Source organism: Oncorhynchus clarkii, chromosome 28 (genome assembly GCF_045791955.1).
Source record: "Oncorhynchus clarkii lewisi isolate Uvic-CL-2024 chromosome 28, UVic_Ocla_1.0, whole genome shotgun sequence".
In the NCBI taxonomy this organism is placed as follows: domain Eukaryota; kingdom Metazoa; phylum Chordata; class Actinopteri; order Salmoniformes; family Salmonidae; genus Oncorhynchus; species Oncorhynchus clarkii.
Genome location: NC_092174.1, coordinates 13749238 through 13777129, shown reverse-complemented (window position 1 = coordinate 13777129; position 27892 = coordinate 13749238). Strand labels below are relative to the sequence as shown.

Genomic DNA, 27892 nt, shown 5'->3' with positions numbered 1-27892 from the left:
CCCCCCCCCCCCCCCCATGTCTTTGTGTGGGATTGTTTATTGTAAGTGCTTGTGCACGTGTTGATTGGTGCGCGACGGGTTTTTGTACCCAATATCTTGTTATTTTTATGCCGTTGGTTTTGCTATTAAACTGCTCTGGCTATTACAAAGTTCTGCTCTCCTGAGTCTGACTTCCCTGCCACCGGTTACACACCCCTTACATGTGTGAATTTGACCATTTTCTGTCCTGCTAAGCATTCAAAATGTAACTTTTGGGTGTCAGGGAAAATGTATGGAAAAAAAAATACATAATTTTCTTTCGGAATGTAGTGAAGTAAAAGTAAAAGTTGTCAAAAACATAAATAGTAAAGTACAGATACCCCCAAAAACGACGTCAGTAGTACTTTAAAGTATTTTTACTTCATTACTTTACATCACTTATCAATACACTACAAAGATACAGGCGTCTTTTCTAACTCATTTGGTGGAGAGGAAGAAAACCTCTCAGGGATTTCACCATGAGGCCAATGGTGACTTTAAAATAGTTACAGAGTTTAATAGCTGTGATAGGAGAAAACTGAGGATGAATAAACAACATTGTAGTTTCTCCACAATACTAACCTAATTGACAGAGTGAAAAGAAGGAAGGCACTTAAGTAAAACTGCAAAACATGTGGCAAAGAAATTCACTTTATGTCCTGAATACAAAGTGTTATATTTGGGGAAAATCGAACACAACACATCCCTGAGTACCGCTCTTCATATTTTCAAGCATGGTGGTGACTGCATCATGTTATGTGTATGCTTGTCATCGGCAAGGAAGATTACGTTTTTTGTATAAAAATAAATGGAATAGACCTAAGCACAGGCAAATCCTAGAAAACCTGGTTATCTGCATTCCAACAGACACTGGAAGATAAATTCACCTTTCAGCAGGACAATAACCTAAAACAGAAGGCCAAATATACACTGGAGTTGCTTTCCAAGATGACATTGAATGTTCCTGAGTGGCCTACTGTAGTTACAGTTTTGACTTAAATCGGCTTGAAACTCTATGGCAAGACTTGAACATGGCTGTCTAGCAATGATCAACAACCAACTTGACAGAGCATGTCAAGAGAATGTTAAAAAGAATAATGCGCAAATATTGCACAATCCAGGTGTGCAAATCTCTTGAAAGACTCACTGCTGTAATAACTGCCAAATGTGATTCTAACATGTATTGACTCTGGGGGTTGAATACTTACCTAATCAAGATATATTTGTTTATTTCGTATTTATTTTTACTTTGACATTACAGAGCATTTAGTGTAGTCGTTCACAAACGAGCCAGAGCCTTATTCACTGCTCACTAATAATAGCAATCATGCCATCTTTGGCCCACACATGTCAACAACCCTGATAAGTGGGAATGTTCCTCTGGCCGCTTTACAAGGACTTCAGCAGGTTATTATTTGATTCTTGTTCATTTCTCTGTATAGTGACAGCGCCGAGCTATATTTGCAGCCTATCGAGCCAATGAAAAATCTCAAAGTTATAGTAGGATTCTGTGACGCTGTTGGCTGCCTTTACATCCCGCTTTGCGTGTCCCAAACTCTACCCAAATGTGTCACTTTGACTTGATCACCAGTTTGGTGGGAATGGTCAAGTCTAGAGGTCGACCGATTAATCGGAATGGCAGATTAATTAGGGCCGATTTCAAGTTTTCATAACAATCGGAAATCGGTATTTCTGGACGCATAATTTTTTTATATATATTTTTTTTTCAGTTTTATTTTTAGAGTTTTATTTAACTAGGCAAGTCAGTTAAGAACACATTTAAGAACTGCCTTGTTCTGGGGCAGAATGACAGATTTGTACCTTGTCAGCTCAGGGATTCAATCTTGCAACCTTACGGTTAACTAGTCCAACGCTCTAACCACCTGCCTCACAAGGAGCCTGCCTGTTACGCGAATGCAGTAAGAAGCCACGGTAAATTGGTAGCTAGCATTAAACGTATCTTATAAAAAACGATCAATCAATCAATCATATTCCCTAGTTATAACTACACATGGTTGATGATATTACTAGTTTATCTAGCGTGTCCTGTCGTTGCTCCAACATGTACCTAACCATAAACATCAATGCCTTTCTTAAAATCAATACACAGAAGTATATATTTTTAAACCTGCATATATAGCTAAAAGAAATCCAGGTTATCAGGCAATATTAACCAGGTGAAATTGTGTCACTTCTCTTGCGTTCATTGCACGCAGAGTCAGGGTATATGCAACAGTTTGGGCCGCCTGGCTCATTGCGAACTACTTTGCCAGAATATTACGTAATTATGACATTACATTGAAGGTTGTGCAATGTAACAGCAATATTTAGACTTAGGGATGCCATCCTTTAGATAAAATACGGAACGGTTCAGTATTTCACTGAAAGAATAAACATTTTGTTTTCGAAATGATAGTTTCCGGATTCGACCATATTAATTACCTAAGGCTCGTATTTCTGTGTTATAATTAAGTTTATGATTTGATAGAGCAGTCTGACAGAGCGATGGTAGGCACCAGCAGGCTCGTAAGCATTTATTCAAACAGCACTTTCGTGCGTTTTGCCAGCAGCTCTTCGCAATGCTTCAAGCATTGCACTGTTTATGACTTCAAGCCTATCAACTCCAGAGATTAGGCTGGTGTAACCGATGTGAAATGGCTAGCTAGTTAGCGGGGTGAGCGCCAATAGCGTTTCAAACGTCACTCGATCTGAGACTTGGAGTAGTTGTTCCCCTTGCTCTGCATGGGTAACGCTGCTTAGAGGGTGGTTCGAGCCCACATAGGGGCGAGGAGAGGGATGGAAGCTATACTGTTACACTGGCAATACTAAAGTGCCTATAAAAACATTCAATTGTCAAAGGTATATGAAATACAAATGGTATAGAGGGAAATAGTCCTATAATAACTACAACCTAAAACTTCTTACCTGGGAATATTCATATTAAAAGGAACCACCAGCTTTCATATGTTCTCATGTTCTGAGCAAGGAACTTAAACGTGAGCTTTCTTACATGGCACATATTGCACTTTTACTTTCTTCTCCAACACTTTGTTTTTGCATTATTTAAACCAAATTGAACATATTTCATTATTTATTTGAGGCTAAATTGATTTTATTTATGTATTATATTAAGTTAAAATAAGTGTTAATTCAGTATTGTTGTAATTGTCATTATTACAAATTTTTGGGTCCTCCAATAATTGGTATCGGTGTTGAAAAATCATAATCGGTTGACCTCTAGTCAAGTCTATTCTGATCTATGGAGCTCAATCATGATTAGGGTTGCAAAATTCTGGCAACTTTCAATGGTTGAGGAGGTAGTACTCCAACCGGGATTTTGGGAAAATCAGGGAATATATAGTGCCTTGCAAAAGTATTCGGCCCCCTTGAACTTTGCGACCTTTTGCCACATTTCAGGCTTCAAACATAAAGATATAAAACTGTATTTTTTTGTGAAGAATCAACAACAAGTGGGACACAATCATGAAGTGGAACGACATTTATTGGATATTTCAAACTTTTTTAACAAATCAAAAACTGAAAAATTGGGCGTGCAAAATTATTCAGCCCCCCTTAAGTTAATACTTTGTAGCGCCACCTTTTGCTGCGATTACAGCTGTAAGTCGCTTGGGGTATGTCTCTATCAGTTTTGCACATCGAGAGACTGACATTTTTTCCCATTCCTCCTTGCAAAACAGCTCGAGCTCAGTGAGGTTGGATGGAGAGCATTTGTGAACAGCAGTCGATTCTCGATTGGATTCAGGTCTGGACTTTGACTTGGCCATTCTAACACCTGGATATGTTTATTTTTGAACCATTCCATTGTAGATTTTGCTTTATGTTTTGGATCATTGTCTTGTTGGAAGACAAATCTCCGTCCCAGTCTCAGGTCTTTTGCAGACTCCATCAGGTTTTCTTCCAGAATGGTCCTGTATTTGGCTCCATCCATCTTCCCATCAATTTTAACCATCTTTAAGAAATGGCTTTCTTCTTGCCACTCTTCCATAAAGGCCAGATTTGTGCAATATACAACTGATTGTTGTCCTATGGACAGAGTCTCCCACCTCAGCTGTAGATCTCTGCAGTTCATCCAGAGTGATCATGGGCCTCTTGGCTGCATCTCTGATCAGTCTTCTCCTTGTATGAGCTGAAAGTTTAGAGGGACGGCCAGGTCTTGGTAGATTTGCAGTGGTCTGATACTCCTTCCATTTCAATATTATCGCTTGCACAGTGCTCCTTGGGATGTTTAAAGCTTGGGAAATCTTTTTGTATCCAAATCCGGCTTTAAACTTCTTCACAACAGTATCTCGGACCTGCCTGGTGTGTTCGTTGTTCTTCATGATGCTCTCTGCGCTTTTAACAGACCTCTGAGACTATCACAGTGCAGGTGCATTTAGAGAGAGTTTGCTGCACTGAAAGTAAAGGGGCTGAATAATTTTGCACGCCCAATTTTTCAGTTTTTTATTTGTTAAAAAGGTTTGAAATATCCAATAAATGTCGTTCCACTTCATGATTGTGTCCCACTTGTTGTTGATTCTTCACAAAAAAATACAGTTTTATATCTTTATGTTTGAAGCCTGAAATGTGGCAAAAGGTCGCAAAGTTCAAGGGGGCCGAATACTTTCGCAAGGCACTGTATATCTGGAGTATTTCTCCAGATATATCTTATCCGGTGTAAATTTAAGTTATTTCTCTCTCTCTCTCTCCTTGAGCCCTATGACCATGCCTCAGGACTACCTGGCCTGATGACTTCTTGCTGTCCCCAGTCCACCTGGTCATGCTGCTGCTCCAGTTTCAACTGTTCTCCCTGCGGCTATGGAACCCTGACCTGTTCACCGGATGTGCTACCTTGTCCCAGACCTGCTGTTTTCAACTCTCTAGAGACAGAGGGAGCGGTAGAGTACTCTGAATGGTCGGCTATTATCATTTGACCCTGCTGGTCATCTATGAACATTTGAACATCTTGGCCATGTTCTGTTATAATCTCCACCCGGCACAGCCAGAAGAGGACTGGCCTCCCCTCATAGTCTGGTTCCTCTCTAGGTTTCTTCCTAGGTTCCGGTTTTTCCTAGCCACCGTGCTTCTACACCTGCATTGCTTGCTGTTTGGGGTTTTAGGCTGGGTTTCTGTACAGTACTTTGTGACATCAACTGATGTAAGAAGCGCTTTATGAATAAATTTGACTGATAGATTGATAATCATGATTGACAGAAGACCAGGGGAGGGGAGCTAGTCTGGAGTTGGTGGGAGGTTTTAAATGGGTCACGAGTTTCAGATTTATTTAATGAAAAATACTACAGTCTAAACTTAAACGACTAAAACCAGGTAGAAACTAACCTTTGAAGTTTGAACTATGTCTTCAATCACAGTATTTTCAATATAGAGTTATTAGCAGCGCTATTTAGCGTATTTGGTTGATGTTGTGGTCTCATAGCAGTGAGCTTAACATTCTTCATCAAGAATATGGGCAAAATGGAATTATTGACAACGAAAAAGTGGGGACTTTCGTTCCCTTGTAATATAACTGATACATTTACTATCAATATATCATTAAAAATAGTTTTCCAGATTGCATTTTTGCAACAACAAAAACATTGTGATGTGAATATTGGATCGCGACTGAGACAACCTGGTTCAATTTGGGTCCCAAATCAAAACAAGTTGAGAACCACTGGTCTAGTATTGAAACCAACCCATACCTGTGGCTCTGTCACAGATGACACCTCATTCCCATATGGGGCACAACTTTGGGTGGAATTTGATTCTTGCACTTTATGCCTCTCATAAGTACACATTTGATTGGGTGAAACATCATAGATTGCTTTAAACTTTGCAGGTTACACTGCTCATTTGAAGCTTCAAATTACATTGAAATGAGGTGAGTATTAGTTAGAGGTTACTCAAGCTGTGCGGCTAGTGGTCAATCAGAGCTGGCCTGGACAATCAGAGCTAGGCTACATCTGAAAATGATGTGCTAACATCACGGCGCCGTAAGAAGTAGACCAAAGAGCAGCGTTGTACTCGTACATTTACCTTTTATTTTAGTAAATGTCACCAACAAAACAACAAACGAAAAACAACCGTGACGCTTACAGGGCTAGAGTGCCACTAACAAAGATAACGACCCACACTGAAAGGAGGGTAAAAAGGGCTACCTAAGTATGATTCCCAATCAGAGACAACGATAGACAGCTGTCCCTGATTGAGAACCATACCCGGCCAAAACATAGAAATAAAGAAACATAGAAAACAAAACATTGCCCACCCCACATCACACCCTGACCTAACCAAATAGAGAAATTAAACGGCTCTCTAAGGTCAGGGCGTGACAATGGCAAAGAGGACATATTGGACAACCTTTACATTTTGGAATGTCCTCAACTGCTGTATAACTTAACTAGTATATTTACTAGTATATTGTGTCTGCCTCTGAAGAACTTGTGAAGACATTGAAGAACTGAACAAAGCAGAACAACTGTGAAATAAAAGCCTGAAAGACAAGACTGTCTACAACTGCTATAGCAATTAACTATTTGTTATCTAATGCCTTGGAGAATCTTGTAAAAAGATAACTGATCTGTTGCATCCTAATATGCTGGGTTCTTTTACTGAAGAGTCGACTACTGTCTCCAGTGTCTTCAGCCCAACTCTCCAATACATCATTGAACTTTTACCGCCCTTGCACCTCATAATCCAATCCCTTCAATGCAAGAACGGAAACCCCATTATCATTTGTTAATTCAAATAACTCTACCCCTGCATACAAATCCCATTGGCTATTTGCAACCATTTTTACAGCGAAACTCATGAACACATTTCCCAATACACCACATGATCCATTTAAAGAATTACAAATAAACATTTCCACTTGAAATTAAGTTTTGTGACTACCAATGATGACCCAAATTCAGTCTTTCACAATATTGAGATTAGGGAAAGAGACCAACTCCCCCTAAAATCTCACTTGCGTAAATTACCCTGGTAAAGTGAGTCCACCTCGTGGAGTCAAATTATCTCTTTTAAAGCAACGCGTCAAGTGGAAAATCTCACAACGCAGCACCGTGGATTAATAAATGCCTAGATCTAGCTTTAATCATCCTGAGATCCAGTCGCATGGACCTGAAGTGCTTTAAACAGATGATGTACAGTATAAATAAAGCTGGAAGCTAAAGGAGGGGAGGAAGCAAGTGTATGTGTGGGGACTGTACTAGTAATGACAGGTTCACATAGCTCCGGTTTTAATGATATTGTATTTATTTATTTTTATTTTACCTTTATTTAACTAGGCAAGTCAGTTAAGAACAAATTCTTATTTTCAATGGTGGCCTAGGAGCAGTGGGTTAACTGCCTGTTCAGGGGCAGAACAACAGATTTGTACCTTGTCAGCTCGGGGGATTTGAACTTGCAACCTCATCCATCAAAAGGAAAAATAGAATTGTTGTCCAACAACCAAGGGGAAGTTATAAGTGTGTATGAGTGTGTGTGTGTCCAAATGATTGAGTAGATGCATGATTGAGTAGATGCATGGGTGTGTTCATGTGTGTTTTAATCAATGTGTGGTTTAATCAATGTGGACATACTCTACTGGACATGGAGAGAAACTGATGTCCTGATGAAGTCAGAAGCAGTGCACAATGTGTAGAGCTAATGTGTCCCATCCCATGATGCTATACATGTCATGGTATGAAAATAAATAATACCATGACAATAATTAAATAGCAGGCATGGACTTTTTTTCACATTGTGGATAATGGATGTCAAATCACTACTCAATAATGATCATTACAATGTTTTGGAGGGACCTGAGATTTTCCTCGTCCTTTCAAGGCTACAATGAGAGCAAAGTGATTGCAACCAATATATTGTTTGATGAGTTGGGGAGAGGTACAATATATGTCAGGATGGTTGAGGCTACTAAATACAGTAATACACACTACTATACAAACTGTAAGCACAGGGAGTTGGCGCAGGTCTCCTACCATACTTCGCCACACCCCCCGTGTGCCCCCCCCAATAATTTTTTGGGGGCTGCCTCTCGTGCTTCCAGCCGCGCTGCCGTGCTGCCTCCTCATACCGCCACCTCTCAGCTTTCGCTGCCTCCAGCTCTGCCTTGGGGCGGCGCTATTCCACAGCCTGTGCCCAGGGTCCTTTGCTGTCCAGGATCTCCTCCCATGTCCAGGAGTTCTGAGATCGCTGCTGCTGCCCGTTACCACGCTGCTTGGTCCTTTGGAGGGGGGGGCGGGGTAGTTCTGTAACGTTCGGAGGAGTAGGAGAGATCGGACCAATATGCAGCGTGGTTCGTGTCCATGTTCATATTTATTAAACAGAGAACACTTAACAAAATAACAATGGCGTGGGGGGATGGTAGGGGACGCCATGTGCGACTGACGTGTTTTCCGTTTGCTCCCGTGGTATTCTTAAAGTTTATGTGAATTTATGAGTTGGTATTCTTAAAGTTTATGTGTATTTATTTTCAAATATTAATTTGGTGATCCCTTTCCGTAAAAAACAAGACCCGAAAAAAAAAAACAAGATCCGTAAAAAAGAAAACCCGGCCTACAAGACCCGCTCTCATCACCGCCCTCTCCTGAGTCTGAGGGCCCGGGAACGCACACTTTACCCGTGGGCGCGGCTTGGCCTGGCGGCGCTGAAATGAACATTCTCGAGGCCATCAAACTACTACGCTCTGAGATAGTTGAAATGAAAACACAGGTGGTTGCTACGATTGAGGCCAGAATACAGGAGGTTTCTGATACTTTAAAAGCAGATTTAACCATCCTGCGGAACGAGACTGTGCCGGCAATTACATCACTCAAAACAACAACTGCGTCACACACTACAACGATTGCAGCACTGGAGGCCTCCGCTACTAATGTCTCTGATTTAACTACATCCCTGGAGGCTGAAGTTAAACGCCTAGCTGCGGATTTGAAAAAGGTGAGGGAGAGCTGTGTGAGTTTAGAGGGATTCTCTCGCCGCAATAATCTGAGGCTTGTATCAGTCCCAGAGTCCGCGGAAATGCATCGCGCCACGGATTTCGTTTCAGGGCTGCTGAAGGATGTTCTTGCCTTAGATGAAAAGCCCCTGATTGATCGAGCCCACCGGTCGCTGCGCCCAAAGCCCCGGGATGGGGAGAGGCCCCGTGACATAATTCTTCGAGTGCACTTTTTTCATGAGAAGATGGAGATCCTCCGACGAGCCCGCAATACCACTCTGAGCTTTCAAGGACAGAGCTTTTCCATATACCAGGACTACTCCCCCACTGTTTCCAGGCAGCGCGCAGCTTTCGGACAGGCCAAACGAGTACATCGGGACCATCCAAGTGTGAAGTATGGACTGCGATTCCCGGCCCGTTTATGGATATCTCATGAGGGTAAAGACCACACATTTGAATCTCCGGAGGAGGCTATGGCTCACATTCAACGTCACATCAAGAAGTCTTGAATATGCTCACAGTTTAGCAACTGTTGCTTGCGAACTGTGGATAGTAAGTACCCCACTTGTGGTACAATTATGTTTAGATATAACAGGCTAGTCTTGTATAGTTGGTGAACTATTCAGGCTTATTTGATGTGATCTAATGTTTTGATCATGTAGTGTGCGTGCCTTATCTCGCTCACCTATTTAGTTTGTTTACACATTGTCTCAGTGACTCAAAATAGTTTTGGTTATTTGTTTACTGCATCCGTTTGCATTGACCCAGTAAACAGTAAATGTCTCCCGAGGCTACACGGTTTCTGGGGCCTCACTTTAATTTTAAAAGTTTTGAGCGTCATTTAAGCCCAGCAAACGTTCAACGTTGCGCAGACGTAGTTTTTTGGGATTGGTTGTAAGCTGTCTCAGCTTCAATTAGACTACTATTATAATTACTATTATTTTTGATTGTCTTACTACGATTTCCTTACTTCAAATTAGATTTTTGTCTGAGAGCCTTTATACATTTTATTTATTTTCTCTCAATGCCTGTTATAAGACGGGGAATACAATTATATACATCTACAAGTGGTGCTTTTGTCATTCCGTTTGCACAGGGGATTCGCCTTTTTTTTATTTGAAAAAAATACATACAAATCTTTCTTTTTGCTGCTTGATCCACTAACAAAACGCGACTTTAAAGAGCGGGACTGTGGGTTTAGGTTTAAGACCGCACTCTCACAGACATACTGTGCGAAGAGAACATGTTCTATTTAGGCTTGTACCTCGTTTGGGGAGGTATTGTCTGGGATGGGGGGAGGGGGTGGGGGGGCAGGTTGAATTGTTCAGTTCTAATGTTGTCATTCTGTCTTTTTAGTTTTTTTTTCAGTTTTTTTTTCTGTACTTTTTCCAAACATTTACCACCGTACATTATTACTCTGAGACAAGTTATTCTGGGGGTTTTGGGTGCTCATTGCTTTTCCATTCTATGCTCTAATGACAGGGTTGAATAACGGGAATGCCCAGAGGGGCCGAAATAATACGATCAAGTACATTTCTTGGAATACCAAAGGGGTTAACAACCCGGTGAAGCGTAAGAGGGTGTTGACACACTTAAAGGGTTTGAATGCAAATATTGCATTTCTACAAGAGACTCACTTGAGGACTGGTGAGCATTTTAGGATGCGTAAGGACTGGGTTGGTCAAGTGTTCCACTCAAACTTTCATAGTAAATCAAGAGGTGCTGCTATTCTGGTTGATAAGGCTACTCCCTTTGTAGCTTCTGAGGTTATTGCTGATCCTAAGGGACGATAGGTCATAGTAACGGTGAACTGTTTTCTACCCCTCTTGTTTTGGCTAGTGTTTATGCTCCCAATTGGGATGGCGCAAGTTTCATTTCTTCCTTTCTGTCTGCTATTCCCAATTTAGATTCTCATTTGTTGATTTTAGGGGGGGATTTCAACTGTAAAATGTCCCCAGTTCTTGACAAGTCCTCACAAACAAATACAGGCCCATCTAAATGTGCCCTACTTATTCAATCCTTTCTTCAGAAATATGCTATGTTTGAGGCCTGGCGTTTCCTACATCCTACAGATAGACAGTATTCCTTTTATTCTCATGTTCATCAAACATACTCCCGGATTGATTACTTCTTCTTGGACAAAAAACTTCTGCCTAACCTTCGGCAGTGTACTTACGAGAGTATTGTTATCTCTGACCATTCACCATTAGTGCTTGAACTAGAGTTTCCCCAGCGACCTCCTAGGTGTTATCAATGGCGTCTCAACCCCATTTTACTCTCAGATAAGGAGTTTGTCAATTTCATTTCTTCTGAAATTACCTTATTCCTAGAAATTAATTCAACACCAGGTATGTCCTGCTCTACCATATAGGAGTCTCTCAAAGCATACCTACGTGGCCAAATTATTTCTTATACAGCCAACCAAAACAGAGTTCGCTCCCAGCGACTTCGGGACCTGAGCGAGTCCATAGCCACATTGGATGAGAAGTATGCTACGGATCCTTCCTCTGATCTGCATAAAGAGCGCCAACTACTCCAATCTGAATTTGATCAGCTTTCTACCAGGCAAGCTGAACAGTTACTCTTGCGAGCTCGATACAAAGTCTATGAACAAGGCGACAAGGCCAGTAAACTCCTTGCACATCAGATCCGTAAATCTGAGGCCTCACGTTTAATCCCACAAATAAGGACCCCGTCTGGTTTTTCAATATTAGGCGCCTTATGAATATACTGTACTCCCCAGCGTCGGAGGACCCGGAGGTGGTGGTCTCACTTGATGCCGAAAAAGCGTTTGACCGCGTTGAGTGGGATTACCTAACAGCTGCCCTTTATAGATTTGGCTTTGGCCCCAAATTCATTCCGTGGATAAAGATTCTTTATTTTTCCCCCATGGCTTCGGTACGGACCAATAACTTGTCCTCTGACTATTTTCCCTTGCACCGCGGATCCAGACAGGGTTGCCCACTCTCCCCCTTGCTGTTTGCTTTTGCAATTGAGCCTCTCGCCATTGCACTACGCTCTAATGATGCCATTCAAGGCATAATCAGGGCGGGCTGGGAGCAGAAAGTCTCGCTATATGCTGACGACCTCCTTTTGTTTATCTCCAACCCCGATACCTCATTGCCACGTGCCCTATCTGTTCTTAAAAAGTTTGGATCAATCTCAGGGTACAAGCTGAATCTAGGCAAGAGTGAGCTCTTTCCGGTAAACAAGGCTGCTTTAAAGTGCTCTTTCACAAGTTCTCAGTTTAGGATTGTCCGGGATCAATTCACTTACTTGGGAGTAAAAGTGACAAGGAAATATTCAAATTTGTTTCAGGAAAACTTTGTTGCTCTAGCAGACAGATTGAAACAATCTTTTACTTTTTGGAATTCGCTACCCCTTTCTCTTATCGGAAGGATTAATGTCATTAAAATGAATGTGTTGCCCAAATTTTTATATTTATTTCAATGTTTACCCATTTTTATTCCAAAATCTTTTTTTATTTCAATGGATCAAACATTCATGCATTTTATTTGGAATGGCAAGGTACCACGGATTGGTAGAAAACATTTACAGAAGCCTAGGTCATTGGGGGGTTTAGCTTTACCAAATTTTCAGACATACTACTGGGCTGCAAATTTCAGAGCCGTTCTGTACTGGCTGCAGACTGATCCTACTGGCCCTAGACCACTCTGGGCCCAGATGGAGTCTGAATCGTGTAAACCTGCAGCACTTTCTTCTGTGCTGTGCTCGTCTCTCCCAGTGTCCCTAGGCAAAAGGTGTGCCAACCCAATTGTAAAGCAGTCTCTTAAAATTTGGAATCAGTTCCGTTTAGCCTTTAGCCTCCGAGGCTTTTCTCTATCAGGCCCAATCAATCAGAACATTTTATTTCCTCCATCTTTGAATGATGGGGCTTTTGGCATTTGGCACTCACTAGGCCTTTCCTCGCTAGCCCAATTATTCTTTGATGATACATTTGCCTCTTTTTCTCAGCTGCAGGAAAAGTTCAATCTCCCCCAATCCCACTTTTTCCTCTATCTCCAGACTAGAAACTTTGTCAGGGCTAACACACCTGGATTTCCCAATAGGCCTGCGAATACTGCTATAGAGAGCATCTTGGAGCTGAACAAGCTTCCTAGAGGCGCAATTTCAGATGTATATGCAATCATTCATGACCTACAGAACCCTTCTCTGGTGCCTTTAAAGACTCGATGGGAAAAGGATTTGGGGGAGGAACTTGGGGAAGACGCCTGGGAATCTGTGCTGCGCATGGTACACTCGTCCTCTTTTAGCACTAGACACAGCCTCATTCAATTCAAGGTGGTTCACCGTATCCACTGGTCGGGGGCCAAACTTGTAAGAATATTCTCTGATTTTGATCCTACCTGTGTCAGATGTAAGGTGGAACCAGCCACACTGTTGCATATGTTTTGGGGCTGTCATAAACTGTCAGGTTTCTGGGAATTAATATTTCAATGTTTCTCTGATATATATGACACTGTTATAGATCTGTCTCCCCTTACAGCCCTTTTTGGAGTACTGCCCATGGGTACCCCCCTATCAAGAATCCAGTCGGACACTGTTGCTTATACAACTCTTTTAGCTAGACGGCTAATACTACAGAACTGGAAGATGGCAGCTCCCCCATCTTATAAATATTGGGTGAGGGATGTGTTGTGCTCTCTGAAACTAGAAAAAATTTAATTCAATTCACGTGGGAACCCCAAACTGTTTGATGAGGCTTGGGCTCCATTCCGGTCTTACTTTAAACAGTCCATCCTCTGATGGCATTCCAATTAATACTAAAATAAGTCTGTGACTTAAGGATTGGAGGAGCTTCTCTCTGTGCTTTTGCTGGGGGGGGTATTAAGGTCCATGTGCTTATTGATTGTGGTCCGCAGATGCCTTGTTCATCTTGCCCAGGCAGAGACTGAAGTGTTAGCTTGTTTTTCCCAGTTATTTTTACATTTTGTTCACGCCTACATGAATAATCATTTTATTTTTTTATTTTAAAGCATTGTAAACTTTTTTTTTTGTCCAGTGGATGGTCGGTCTGTGGCCATGACTCTCTGTGAGTGGTTGCATTTCTCCACCCTTATCCCTTGACTGTTTACAGGAACAATGGTGAGGTGTTTGCTCTGTCCCTGTACTATAGATTGCCCTTTAACCTCTGTAGCCTTCTGCCCGGTGTGTTTAACTTGTCTAAAGTATGGTATCTTTAAAGCTATTTTTTTATTTGTATTTTTATTTGTATTTTTTTTCTAGTTGAGTATATTATTTATATTGCTTTGTCTTGTCTGTGTGTGTGTATGTTCAAAACTTAATAAACAGAGTTTAAAAAAAAATAATAATAACAACGGCGAATGAAACAAAACAGTTCTGTAAGGTGAAATACACTAAACAGAAAACAACTACCCACAAATCAAGTGGGGAAAAACAGGCTACCTAAATATGGTTCTCAATCAGAGACAATGATTGACAGCTGCCTCTTATTGAGAACCATACCAGGCCAAACACATAGAAAACCAAAACTAGAACAACACATAGAATGCCCACCCCAACTCACGCCCTTCCCAACCTAAACAAGAAACATAACAAAGGAACTAAGGTCCGGACGTGACAGCTATAGAGTGTTTGTTTGCAATTATACTGAATAAAAACATGAACGCAACCACTTCAAAGATTTTACTGAGTTACAGTTCACCGAAGGAAATCAGTCAATTGAAATACATTCATTAGGCCCTAATCTTTGGATTTCACACGACTGGTCACAGATACCTTTTTTTTAAAAGTAGGGGTGTGGATCAGAAAACCAGTCAGTTTCTGGTGTGACCACCAGGAATTGTGTACAGATCCTTGCGATATGGGGCCGTGCATTATCATGCTGAAACATGAGGTGACGGTGGCGGATGAATGGCACGATAATGGGCCTCAGGATCTCGTCACGCTATATCTGTGCATACAAATTGCCATCAATAATATGCATTTGTGTTCATTGTCCATAGACAATACCTGCCCATAACATAACTCCACCACCACCATGGGGCACTCTGTTCACAACGTTGACCTCAGCATACCGCTCACCCACACATCACCATACATGTGATCTTCAGTTGTGAGGCCGGTTGGGAGTACTACCAAATTCTCTAAAACGACATTGAAGGCGGATTATGGTAGAGAAATAAACATTCAGTTCTCTGGCAACAGCTCTGGTGGACATTCCTGAAGTCAGCATGCCAATTGCACGCTCCCTCAAAACCTGAGACATCTGTGCTATTGTGTTGTGTGACAAAACTGCACATTTAGAGTAGTCTTTTATAGTCCCCCCATCACAAGGTGCACCTGTGTAATGATCATGCTGTTTAATCCTTGATATACTTGATAATAATACTTGATATACCACACCTGTCTCAGCAAATATACCACACCTATCTTGGAAAAGGAGATATACTCACTTACAGGGATGTAAACAAATTTGTGCACAACATTTGAGAAAAATAAGCTTTTTGTGTGTATGGAACATTTCTGGGATCTTTTATTTCAGCAGTGGTGTAAAGTACTGCAGTAAAAATGCTTTAAAATACTACCTAAGTAATTTTTGGGGGTATCTGTACTTTACTATTTATATTTTTCAACTTTTCTACTTCACTACATTCCTAAAGAAAATAATGCAATTTTTACTCCATACATTTCACCTGACAACAAAAGTACTTGTTACATTTTGAATGCTTAGCAGGACAGAAAAATGTACCAATTCACACACTTATCAAGAGAACACATGGTCATACCTTCTGCCTCTGATCCGGCGGACTCACTAAACACAAATACATCTTTTGTAAATGATGTCTGAGTGTTGGAGTGTGCCCCTGGCTATCCATACATTAAAAAAAATAAGAAAATGATGACGTCTGCTTTGCTTAAAAGAAGGAATTTGAAATGATGTATACTTCTACTTTTACTTTTGATACTCAAGTGTATTTATAACCGAATACTTTTAGACTTTTACTGGGTGATTTTACTGGGTAACTTTCTATTAAAAAGTTTTTTTCTAATATTTTTACTCAAGTATGACAATTGGGTACTTTTTCCACCACTGTATTTCAGCTCATGAAACATGGGACCAACACTTTATATCATGCGTTTACATTTTTGTTCAGTGTACATCGCTAACAAACTACGGAGTAAAACAAGCTTATATTGAACAGTGGAACTAAGCTCATGAGCGATGAATAAGTTATATTCTTCATGAATCAATGGGTACACATCATTCATTTATAAGTCCAAAAATGTATGTAGCAAGTGCAGATTGTCGCTTTCAACTATATTCTCTACAACAACCAAATATGCCTCTCTAGTTCCACTGTGGGACTGTATTTCACAGTCTCTGTTTTTACAGTCTCTTAACTCCTTTGTTAAGACAGACAGACAGATGGCACAGTGGATAACTGGGCCGTCTCCTTTGATTCAGCTTGAGTAGTCCTTGTTCGAATTGTCAGTGTGTGTGAGTAAGTGCCTGCATGTATGTCTGTGTGTGTGTGTGTGTGTGTGTGTGTGTGTGTGTGTGTGTGTGTGTGTGTGTGTGTGTGTGCGGAGACAGCTCTCCACACACATATCGATTTCTCCTGCAGTGTTTATTTCTTACAGCTGCGAGTTACTGCTGTGGGTCAGGACAAGACAGAGTAGTGAGGACCTGTGGTTATGAATCAAAAACGGTTTGATCGTAAAGTCAATGTTTACAACGGCTTGTCACCCTCATGTTGTGAGACATCAGTCCAAGGAGCACCATTCCCTAAAATACCAAAGAAATACCCTTTGTAGCTCATAACATGTATAATATGTGCATTACATGTGTTTGTGCTCATAACACGTTCACAAATGAGGCATGGTTCCTGTCCTTGTTTTGTATACTCTCTTTGTAAGTTATCAACCTTGCAGCAAAGCTAGCACCCTTAGCCATTGTCAAGATTACTAAATGGATGTGCACCACCATAACCCTCAAGGTGCAGGAGAGAATTTGTTCGCTTTTCAGTGCATCCCTGAACAGCTTCTGGAGGGTTTCTGATAATAATGGCTATCATTACGTGTCTAGTGGAGTGTGAGATTATGACCTGTTAGTAGTCCCATCCATCCTAGCCCATTATCGAACACAATTCCCCAGAACATAGCAGATAATAATAGTGATTGGGAGAGGGAATCTAAGAGGCCTTGGTATCAGGCAAGGGCAACCTTTCATTGATCAAGTTATGGTGCGGAGAAATGCGTCTCAATGGTCACGCTGCTACTGTTTTATTGATAGCTGGGTCCGTCAATATCCGCTCATCATAAATTCCCCCTCAACATTACATAGGGCCATAAGGGATGTCCGGGGAAGTCTAGGGGAAGGCTAGGGGAAGTCTAGGGGAAGGCTAGGGGTGAGACACTCTTCAGTGGATGTTTCTGATTCTCGTCTGTCAAGGATTCGGGGGTTGGACTGGGCCAGGCTTGAACCATTACTGATTCTCGTCTGCCTAGGATTCAGGAGTTGGACTGTCCCATCTAATGATGTAACATCCATCGCTGTCCGCCCAGGATAGGAACCCACAGAGTCAAGGATTGGTGCACTCAAAAAGGACTCGAGTTCACAACAATACGTAAGACCATAGCTACTGACAATCAGTAGCCTACCAAAACCATGGTAGTACTTCATGGCCCAAATGAAGGTGACCACTCGACAAGCTATAACGTGCTCTCGCTAGCTAGTTCAAATTTGCAATAGTGCTGTCACGTTCTGACCTTAGTTCCTTTGTTATGTCTTTGTTTTATTATGGTCAGGCCGTGAGTTGGGGTGGGCAGTCTATGTTCTTTTTTCTATGATTTGGGATTTCTGTGTTTGGCCTGGTATGGTTCTCAATCAGAGGCAGCTGTCAATCGTTGTCCCTGATTGGGAACCATACTTAGGTAGCCTGTTTTCACCCTTGAGTTGTGGGTGATTATTTTCTGTTGTGTGTCTTCACCAGACAGGACTGTTTCGGTCTTTCACTTTGTTGTTTTGTATTTCAGTGTTCAGTTTGATTCATTAAATATTAACATCATGAACACATACCACGCTGCGCTTTGGTCCTCACCTTCTTCCACCAACAACGGCCGTGACAAGTACACGGAGGTGTCGAATCATGCTTTTTAATCTAGCTCTCTACCTCTGTAAATTTGCCCAAAGCTCAGGTCTCGGTGCAGTTGAGTAAAAGCTTAATTTTTTATGAACCTCTTCGCTGTTCCCTCTCTATTTGCAAAAAAAAAAACTAATCTTATATTGGTATGGATTTAATTTTTTCTGTCCCCTTCTTTCTCAAAGCTAACAACTCTGGGGGAATGAATGGGAATGGATGGGTCTAGAGGAGCGGTGTGCGAGATGATTGAGACTATCACAGTGCAGGTGCATTTATACGGAGACTTGATTACACACAGGTGGATTGTATTTATCATCATTAGTCATTTAGGTCAACATTGAATCATTCAGAGATCCTCACTGAACTTCTGGAGAGAGTTTGCTGCACTGAAAGTAAAGGGGCTGAATAATTTTGCACGCCCAATTTTTCAGTTTTTGATTTGTTAAAAAAGTTTGAAATATCCAATAAATGTCGTTCCACTTCATGATTGTGTCCCACTTGTTGTTGATTCTTCACAAAAAAATACAGTTTTATATCTTTATGTTTGAAGCCTGAAATGTGGCAAAAGGTCGCAAAGTTCAAGGGGGCCGAATACTTTCGCAAGGCACTGTATTTAAACTTTGTTTAACTGAACCACGCCAAAAACATCCTTCATTTGCTATTCAAGTACATAGATTACTTGTATTCCCGCTGCCCCTGTTTCGATACAGGTGCATGATAATGGTCCATTCTAAATCAAAAACAAATTTCACACATAAATTATTTAGTATATGTAAAGACAAGATTAAATCAAGAATAGTCTGATGGGTGACAATATTAGCCTATCACTTGTGAATGATGCCCAGCATAAGGAACAATGCCTTTTTTTTGTCTTTTTCGAATCAGTCTCACACCTCATGTAGCCTAGTCCATAGGCCTGTATGTTTTGATAATGTTTGTATCACAACTAAAGTTGCCAAATAACTTCTTAAAATTAAGCACATTACAAGGGGTGCAGAGCCTAACTGGCATACATAAGCAGCATGTGAGTTTCAAGTTTGGGGAAGACCATTTTCACCATAAAAATGCGCATTTATAATAAAAGTATAACAATTTGATAATGGAACATTCGCGCTTATAGCCTACTACCTTGTGCGCATTGCAATATCTTCAATTCCAACTCGGGAATTGGATAAGGACCCGCGCAATTGCGTCCCCGATGTGTCTGTCTTCACTTGTAGCCTGTGAGAAAGACCCGATCACGTGATGAAGAGTCATGAGAGTGAGAGGTAATTCAGAGCGCTCAGCACTCAGGGAGAAGGGCACACAGGCCACTGGCTGCAAAAGGCATGGATTTTTTTATGGTGCGTTACGCCCACACAAAGGGGATGCCGGCGTTAAATTCTAGGCATTATCCAGTGCTTGTCAAATTGTGAATGAGTGACTGATCTAGTGTACAGCCTGCGCAAAAAAAACAAAGCAGAGCTGATGCCTTCAAGCGACTTTTTTGAAATCATCATTAGAGTCGTATCATGCAGCCTTACAATATATTAAAAATCAAAACACACAGCCCAACGTTTGTATAAAAACTAAAGTTACATTAATAACTAAATTAAGCATCTGGAATACCTATTTCTTTGTTAACCGCTCAACACAGAATAGCTGTATGTGCGCACTCCCTCAAATCTTTTGGAGAAAATATCCTTTCTATTTTATTCAGCTTTGTTCAATTGTATTCTTCATACTATAAAAAAAATATGCCATAGAATTCTAAGCAAATCTTGTCTGCTAAATGAACTAGTTTAGCCCACAGCCATTTGACATTGCCAGATCAGGACCTAACATAAGGACAACTCCGAGTATGCTATTCTGTTCTTCTGAAATAGACTACATTTTCTTCAATCAATTAGCTTAATTTCTCTGAGATCAAATTATATGTCAACTAAATAACGTTTCAGAAGTGATACTCGTATCTGTTTCTAACTACAGAAATGATTTCAGAGCAATCTGAGATGGTGGGTGTCATGGCTTGCTGAAATGCCATGGAACGACCCTGTAAGCGAACAGACTCAGGGGACCACATCTTGACAAATAGGACATATCTTGACAGATACGAAGAGATAAGTATAAGAATATGAGTAAATTCATAGACAGGGTTTGCCTGTGTTTTTCACAAATAAACCAGATAGGTTTGGCAAACGGCAGGGCCCCATGGGCCATGGCCAATAATTATACATATTATCCTTGTTACCCAATGCATCTAGCTGTTTTTTAAGCCTGAATCCAAAACAGCAGAGTACAACACCTGAATGACGATTGAAAGTTACATTATGCCTAGTAGTTCTATTTGGCCATATGGCAACTTCACTATTCCTTTCAGACATCTGCTTGATGCAGACATACATTTATTTATATGCAAAATTACCCACTTGGCACGTTTAATTTTGATGTACATTTGGTTAAGTTGTTAACTAACGTTAATTCAACGTGAAATAAAAAATATATTAAAATTTCACCATGTCATTGGATTTAGGTAAAAATTTGGGTTAAAAGAAGGATGAAATGCCCTTACTTTAATGACTTTTTGCTAGTTTTTTAAACCACTAATTGCCTGAAATAAATTAGGTTCAATTATTTGAATTCCATTCTGTTTGTTTCTATTATGTAAACTCAATGCGCACATTGCACTGTTTCTCTAGAGATAAATCAAATCAACCCCGAACTGTGTGATATAGTAGGGAGTTGTAGTTTCCAAAAGACCAAAAATCAACATATTAGCTCAGAAAACGTGGTAATTAACTACATTGTCCATTGAGCGCCTACATGTCCAGTGTGTGTTTTTTTATGCCTGCTACATTAGGTTAGTGTGGGCCAGACAGGGAGAGGAGAGAGAAGAATGCGTGATAGAGAGGGGTTGCTTCGTGAGGTATCTATACTTGAAAATACATTATCTAAGTGATTGATAGTTGGTATTCAGCAGTCATAAAAGTATGCCTTATTTACTTTGAAGAATTACTAAAATAGTGATTTTGTCAGACGGCATAGGCAGCAGCTCTATAGAGATCTGATGATGATTTGGAATGAAATAATAAAGTAATCAAATAAAACAAATGTAATATACACAACCAGGAGTTGGAACCAAAATGATTCTGAACTCAAATATAAACGCAGCATGCAACAATTTCAGTTACAGTTCACATAAGGAAATCAGGAAACTAAAATAAATTAATTGGGCCCTAATCTATGGATTTCACATGACTGGGAATACAGATATGCATCTGTTGGTCACAGATACCTTTTTTTAAAAAAGCAGGGGCATGGATCTGAAAACCAGTAAGTATCTGGTGTGACCAACATTTGCCTCAGGCAGCGTGACACATCTCCTTCACATAGAGCTGATCAAGCTCCTCTTCAATGGCTGTGCAAAGTTACCGGATATTGGCGGGAACTGGAACATGCTATCGTACACTTTGATCCAGAGCATCCCAAACGTGCTCAATGGGTGACATGTCTGGTGATTATGCAGAACATCGAAGAACTGGGACATTTTCAGCTTCCAGGAATTGTGTACAGATCCTTGGGGCCATGCATTATCATGCAGAAACACGAGGTGATGAATGAACTGGATGCAGTCTATCACAGTGCCATCCGTTTTGTCACCAAAGCCCCATACACTACCCACCATTGCAACCTGTACGCTCTCGTTGGTTGGCCCTCGCTTCATACTCGTCGCCAAACCCACTGGCTGCAGGTTATCTACAAGTCTCTGCTAGGTAAAGCCCCGCCTTATCTCAGCTCACTGGTCACCATAGCAGCACCCACTCGTAGCACGCGCTCCAGCAGGTATATCTCACTGGTCACCCCCAAAGCCAATTCCTCCTTTGGTGGTCTTTCCTTCCAGTTCTCTGCTGGCCATGACTGGAACGAATTGCAAAAATCTCTGAAGCTGATGACTCACATCTCCCTCACTAGCTTTAAGCACGCACCAGCTGTCAGAGCAGTTTACAGATCAGCCTATCTGTTAACAGCCCATCTATCTACCTACCTCATCCCCATACTGATATTTATTTATTTATTTTGCTCCTTTGCACCCCAGTATCTCTACCTGCACATTCATCTTCTGCCGATCTCCCATTCCAGTGTTTAATTGCTATATTGTAATTACTTCGCCACCATGGCCTATTTATTTCCTTAACTTACCTCATTTGCACTCACTGTATATAGACATTTTGTTTTCTTTTGTTCTACTGTATTATTGACTGTATGTTTTGTTTATTCCATGTGTAACTCTGTGTTGTTGTATGTATCGAATTGCTACTGTCACGTTCTGACCATCGTTCGTGTGTGTTTTCCTTGTTTTAGTGTTGGTCAGGACGTGAACTGGGTGGGCATTCTATGTTGGATGTCTTGTTTGTCTATTTCTATGTCTGGCCTGATATGGTTCTCAATCAGAGGCAGGTGTTAGTCATTGTCTCTGATTGGGAACCATATTTAGGTAGCCTGGGTTTCACTGTGTGTTTGTGGGTGATTGTCCTTAGTGTTAGTTTGCACCAGTTTAGGCTGTTTCGGTTTTCATTACGTTTATTATTTTGCACTGTTTGTATTTAGATTCGTGTTGCTATAGTCACAATAAACATGGATCGCAATCTACACGCCGCATTTTGGTCCGACTCTCCTTCTCATCAAGAAAACCGTTACAGAATCACCCACCACAAAAGGACCAAGTAGCGTGTCAACAGGCAGGAGCAGCGCGAGGAGACGCGCAATAAGGATTTCTGGACATGGGAGGAAATCCTCGACGGGAGAGGACCCTGGGCTAAACCAGGGGAGTGTAGCCGCCCAAAGGTGCAGCAGGAGAAGAGGCAACAGGAGCAGCCCAAAGAGGAGGTATGGACATGGGAGGACGAATTAGAAGGAAGAGGACCCTGGGCTCAGCCAGGAGAATATCGCCGCCCCAAAGAAGAACTGGAGGCGGCGAAAGCTGAGAGGCGCAGATATGAGGAGGCAGCACGACGTAGCGGATGGAAGCCTGAGAGGCAGCCCCAAAAATTTCTTGGGGGGGGGCTAACAGGGAGTATGGCTACGTCAGGTAGGAGACCTGGGCAGACTCCCTGTGCTTACCGGCGGGCTAGAGAGACCGGACAGGCACCGTGTTATGCAGTGGTGCGCACGGTGTCTCCAGTGCGGGTGCATAGCCCGGTGCGGTATATTCCAGCTCCGCGTGTCGGCCGGGCTAGATTGAGCGTCGAGCCTAATGCCATGAAGCCGGCTCTACGCAGCTGGTCCCCAGTGCGTCTCCTTGGGCCGGCTTACATGGCACCAGCCTTGCGCTCGGTGTCTCCGGTTCGCCTGCATAGCCCAGTGCGGGCTATTCCACCTCGCCGCACTGGCAGGGCGACCGTGAGCATTCAACCAGGTAAGGTTGGGCAGGCTCGGTGCTCAAGAGCTCCAGTGCGCCTGCACGGTCCGGTTTTTCCAGTACCACCTCCACACCCCAGCCCTCCGGTAGCAGCTCCCCGCACCAGGCTTCCTGTGCGTGTCCTCGGCCCAGTACCACCAGTGCCAGCACCACGCATCAGGCCTACAGTGCGCCTCGCCTGTCCAGCGCTGCCAGAGCCTTCCTCCTCTCCAGCGCTGTCGGAGTCTCCCGCCTGTTTAGCGCTGTTAGAGCCTTCCTTCTCTACAGCGCTGCCGGAGTCTCCCGCCTGTTCAGAACTGCCAGTCTGCATAGAGCTGTCAGTCTGCAAGGAGCTGCCAGTCTGCATAGAGCTGCCAGTCTGCAAGGAGCTGCCAGTCTGCAAGGAGCTGCCAGTCTGCAAGGAGCTGCCAGTCTGCAGGGAGCTGCCAGTCTGCAAGGAGCTGCCAGTCTGCATAGAGCTGCCAGTCTGCAAGGAGCTGCCAGTCTGCAAGGAGCCGCCAGAGCTGCCTTTCTGCAGGATGCCGCCAAAGCTGCCAGTCTGCAAGGAGCCGCCAGAGCTGCCAGTCTGCAAGGAGCCGCCAGAGCTGCCAGTCTGCAAGGAGCCGCCAGAGCTGCCAGTTAGCATGGAGCAGCCAGGGCCGCCAGTCAGCATGGAGCAGCCAGGGCCGCCAGTCAGCATGGAGCAGCCAGTCAGCATGGAGCAGCCAGAGCAGCCAGTCAGCATGGAGCAGCCAGAGATGCCAGTCAGCATGGAGCAGCCAGTCAGCATGGAGCAGCCAGAGCTGCCAGTCATCATGGAGCAGCCAGTCAGCATGGAGCAGCCAGAGCAGCCAGTCGACCAGACTCTTCCAGATCTGCCAGTCGACCAGACTCTTCCAGATCTGCCAGTCGACCAGACTCTTCCAGATCTGCCAGTCGACCAGACTCTTCCAGATCTGCCAGTCGACCAGACTCTTCCAGATCTGCCAGTCGACCAGACTCTTCCAGATCTGCCAGTCGACCAGACTCTTCCAGATCTGCCAGTCGACCAGAATCTTCCAGATCTGCCAGTCGACCAGACTCTTCCAGATCCGCCAGTCGACCAGACTCTTCCGGATCCGCCAGTCGACCAGACTCTTCCGGATCCGCCAGTCGACCAGACTCTTCTCTTCCGCCAGTCAGCCAGGATCTTCCAGAACCGCCAGCCAGCCAGGATCTGCCGGATCCAACCACCTGCCTGAGCTTCCTCTCAGTGCTGAGCTTCCTCTCAGTGCTGAGCTTCCTCTCAGTGCTGAGCTACCCATCAGTCCTGAGCTACCTCTGTCCCGAGCTGCCCCTCTGTCCCGAGCGGTCTTTAAGGAGGGTAACCTATCTAGGGACGCTAAGGAGGTGGACTAAAACTGTTATGGAGTGGGGTCCACGTCCAGCGCCAGAGCCGCCACCGCGGACAGATGCCCACCCACACCCTCCCCCATAGGTTTAAGTTGTGCGTCCGGAGTCCGCACCTTGGAGGGGGGGTACTGTCACGTTCTGACCATCGTTCGTGTGTGTTTTCCTTGTTTTAGTGTTGGTCAGGACGTGAACTGGGTGGGCATTCTATGTTGGATGTCTTGTTTGTCTATTTCTATGTCTGGCCTGATATGGTTCTCAATCAGAGGCAGGTGTTAGTCATTGTCTCTGATTGGGAACCATATTTAGGTAGCCTGGGTTTCACTGTGTGTTTGTGGGTGATTGTCCTTAGTGTTAGTTTGCACCAGTTTAGGCTGTTTCGGTTTTCATTACGTTTATTATTTTGCACTGTTTGTATTTAGATTCGTGTTGCTATAGTCACAATAAACATGGATCGCAATCTACACGCCGCATTTTGGTCCGACTCTCCTTCTCATCAAGAAAACCGTTACAGCTACGCTTTATCTTGGCCAGGTCGCAGTTGCAAATGAGAACTTGTTCTCAACTTGCCTACCTGGTTAAATAAAGGTGAAATAAAATAAATAAATAAAAATTGCACGACAATGGGCCTCAGGATCTCGTCACGGTATCTCTGTGTATTGAAATTGCCATCAATAAAATGCAATTGTGTTTGTTGTCCATAGTTTATGCCTGCCCATACCATAACCCCACTGCCACCATGGGGCACTCTGTTCACAATGTTGACATCAGCAAACCGCTCGCCCACACGACACCATACACGTGGTCTGCGGTTGTGAGAACAGTTGGAGGTACTGCCAAATTCTCTAAAATGACATTGGAGGCAGCATATGGTAGAGAAATGGATATTCAATTCTCCTGCAGTCAGCATGCCAATTGAATGCTCCTTCAAAACTTGAGACATCTGTGGCATTGTGTTGTGTGACAAAACTTCACAAAGTGCACCTGTGTAATGATCATGCTGTTTAATCAGCTTCTTGATATGCCATGCCTGTCAGGTGGATGGATTATCTTGGCAAAACCTAACAGGGACGTAAACAGATTTGTGCACAAAATTGTGCGTATGGAACATTTCTGGGATTTTTTATATCAGCTCATGAAACATGGGACCAACACTTTACATGTTGCATTTATATTTTTGTTCAGCGTATAGAGCCAATGGTTTCGTTCTGAACAAAATCTTTTTTTTTTTATCCGTTCCACTGTTCCGACGGGCAAAATAAAGTTCTGAACCGGTTAGAACCCCAAAAAGTACCGGTTAATATCATTCCTTTCTGTTCCTTTTTTTACATTTATTTTTTTACATTTAGCTCAACATTAAATTACTTCACCAATCAGTGTGGATAGAGCAGTATGCTGTGGAGCATTAAGAGGTTAACAAGAACTTAAAAAGTTAATGCATTCTTCTAAACATTTCTCCCTAATTTCTGAATCACTCTTGTAATGGCATCAGCAGGCAACAGTAACCTACTGTATGCTTCAGAGGGGAGGGGCATGTAGCCTACACACCCACCGGCACTAGATTTCCAGCTGGCAGGCAGACGCTGGAATACATTTCTGTGACAGAGTGAGTGAGTGCTTTGCATAGGCGCTTTGTTGCGATATTTGTGGGGCTGGAAAATGCACGGAACGTAAAATAACGTTATTAAGCGGTTCCCATGCTTTTAAAATAATGTTTCTCTTTCGGAACAGTATAGATCGCTTCCGGTTTGGGTTTTGTTCCTCAAATAATTTCGTTATTTTCCAGTTTTAGGTTATGTTCCCTGAACCATTCTAACCCGTATATAACAATTTAATTATTTTATTAAAGTAATCATGGGGCACACTACCATCATGGGGCTTTTATTAATTGTTGTATACTGTGTTGTTACAGAATTCAACCCACAAAATGTATAGTGCATTTAATGTTTTAAAAAAACTAGCAAAACCGAAATTGAAAACCGTTATATATTTTTTTAAATAATTGAACCAAACCGACTTCAAAAAGCACTAACTCAGCACCACTTTTTGCAAATCCAATTAGTTTTCCGCATTGATTAAACTTAATCACATATTATTATTTTTTGAAATGACGTGGAAACAACGTTGATTCAACCAGTTTTTGCCCAGTAGAAAGTTACATGTCACGAAACACCTGAAAACATCCATGGGGCCCGTCAAAAGGGTATAGTACAGCGGGTGCTACACAGTATCAGCCATGTAAAAGCAACGGGTATATATTGTATGTCTTATCAATAAGATATATGGTTGGCACGACTAACTTCCGTCGATTCATTGCCAATGTAGAAAAACAAACACTTAATGTTTACCTAGACAGGTTGCACCATTGAGGTCTGAATACCTCTTTCCCAATGGAGACCTGTTCAACTGCTACTGTTGTAACCTAAAGTTGTACATTTGTGTGGTTCATCCCTATGCAGTTGGTGTGTCCATTAGTTTATGCCTTCCTTATACAAATATTTGCCCATTTTCCAAAACTCACCAAAAGCAACGGCAATCCGCAGACCACTGCGTAAAGTATTACAGGAGGAACAGCGCTGGACGCCTCGGGTCCATGGTAAGGCTTGGTGTAGGCATTGTCATAGCAGAAAAACCCTTGGACGTGCACGTTGAAAGTGTCGGTGTACTCAAAGTAGTATGCCAACATGACAGTCCCAGCCATGATCACCAGCTGGAAGTAAAGCATGGTTGAATGGAACGCCCAGCCGCCCGGTTTTTAGGCTACTGCTGTAACCCGTCCAGTACTCCACCTCGCTCCGCGTTCCATCCACATATATCTCTCGCTACTACAATGGAAGATAATCCATAAAACATCGTGTTTAGGTGAAGAGGCGAGCTCAGTCTTGACACCGCTCAGAGATCCATGCGAGGGTGAGCGCTAAGACAGAAAAAGAGTGTGGAGCGGGTTGGGAACATGAGCGCGTGGGATGGAATATACTTTCCTTCCGTGGCGTGAGAGATATGCGTGGAATGTACGGAACCATAGGCATGCAGACTTCTTACCGC

General features: G+C 42.6%; 1 protein-coding gene across 1 annotated transcript in view; it reads right to left on the bottom strand.

The window, feature by feature from the left end:
- The window catches only part of LOC139386898 (phospholipid phosphatase-related protein type 5-like), a 70482-nt gene extending 42812 nt beyond the window's left edge, over nucleotides 1-27670 (bottom strand). The window contains exon 1 of the mRNA XM_071132770.1: nucleotides 27369-27670. Within this exon, the coding sequence (XP_070988871.1) occupies nucleotides 27369-27572 (204 nt within the window). The 5' untranslated portion in view covers nucleotides 27573-27670. The remainder of the gene's footprint in view (nucleotides 1-27368) is intronic.
- Between the last annotated feature and the right edge of the window lie 222 nt (nucleotides 27671-27892).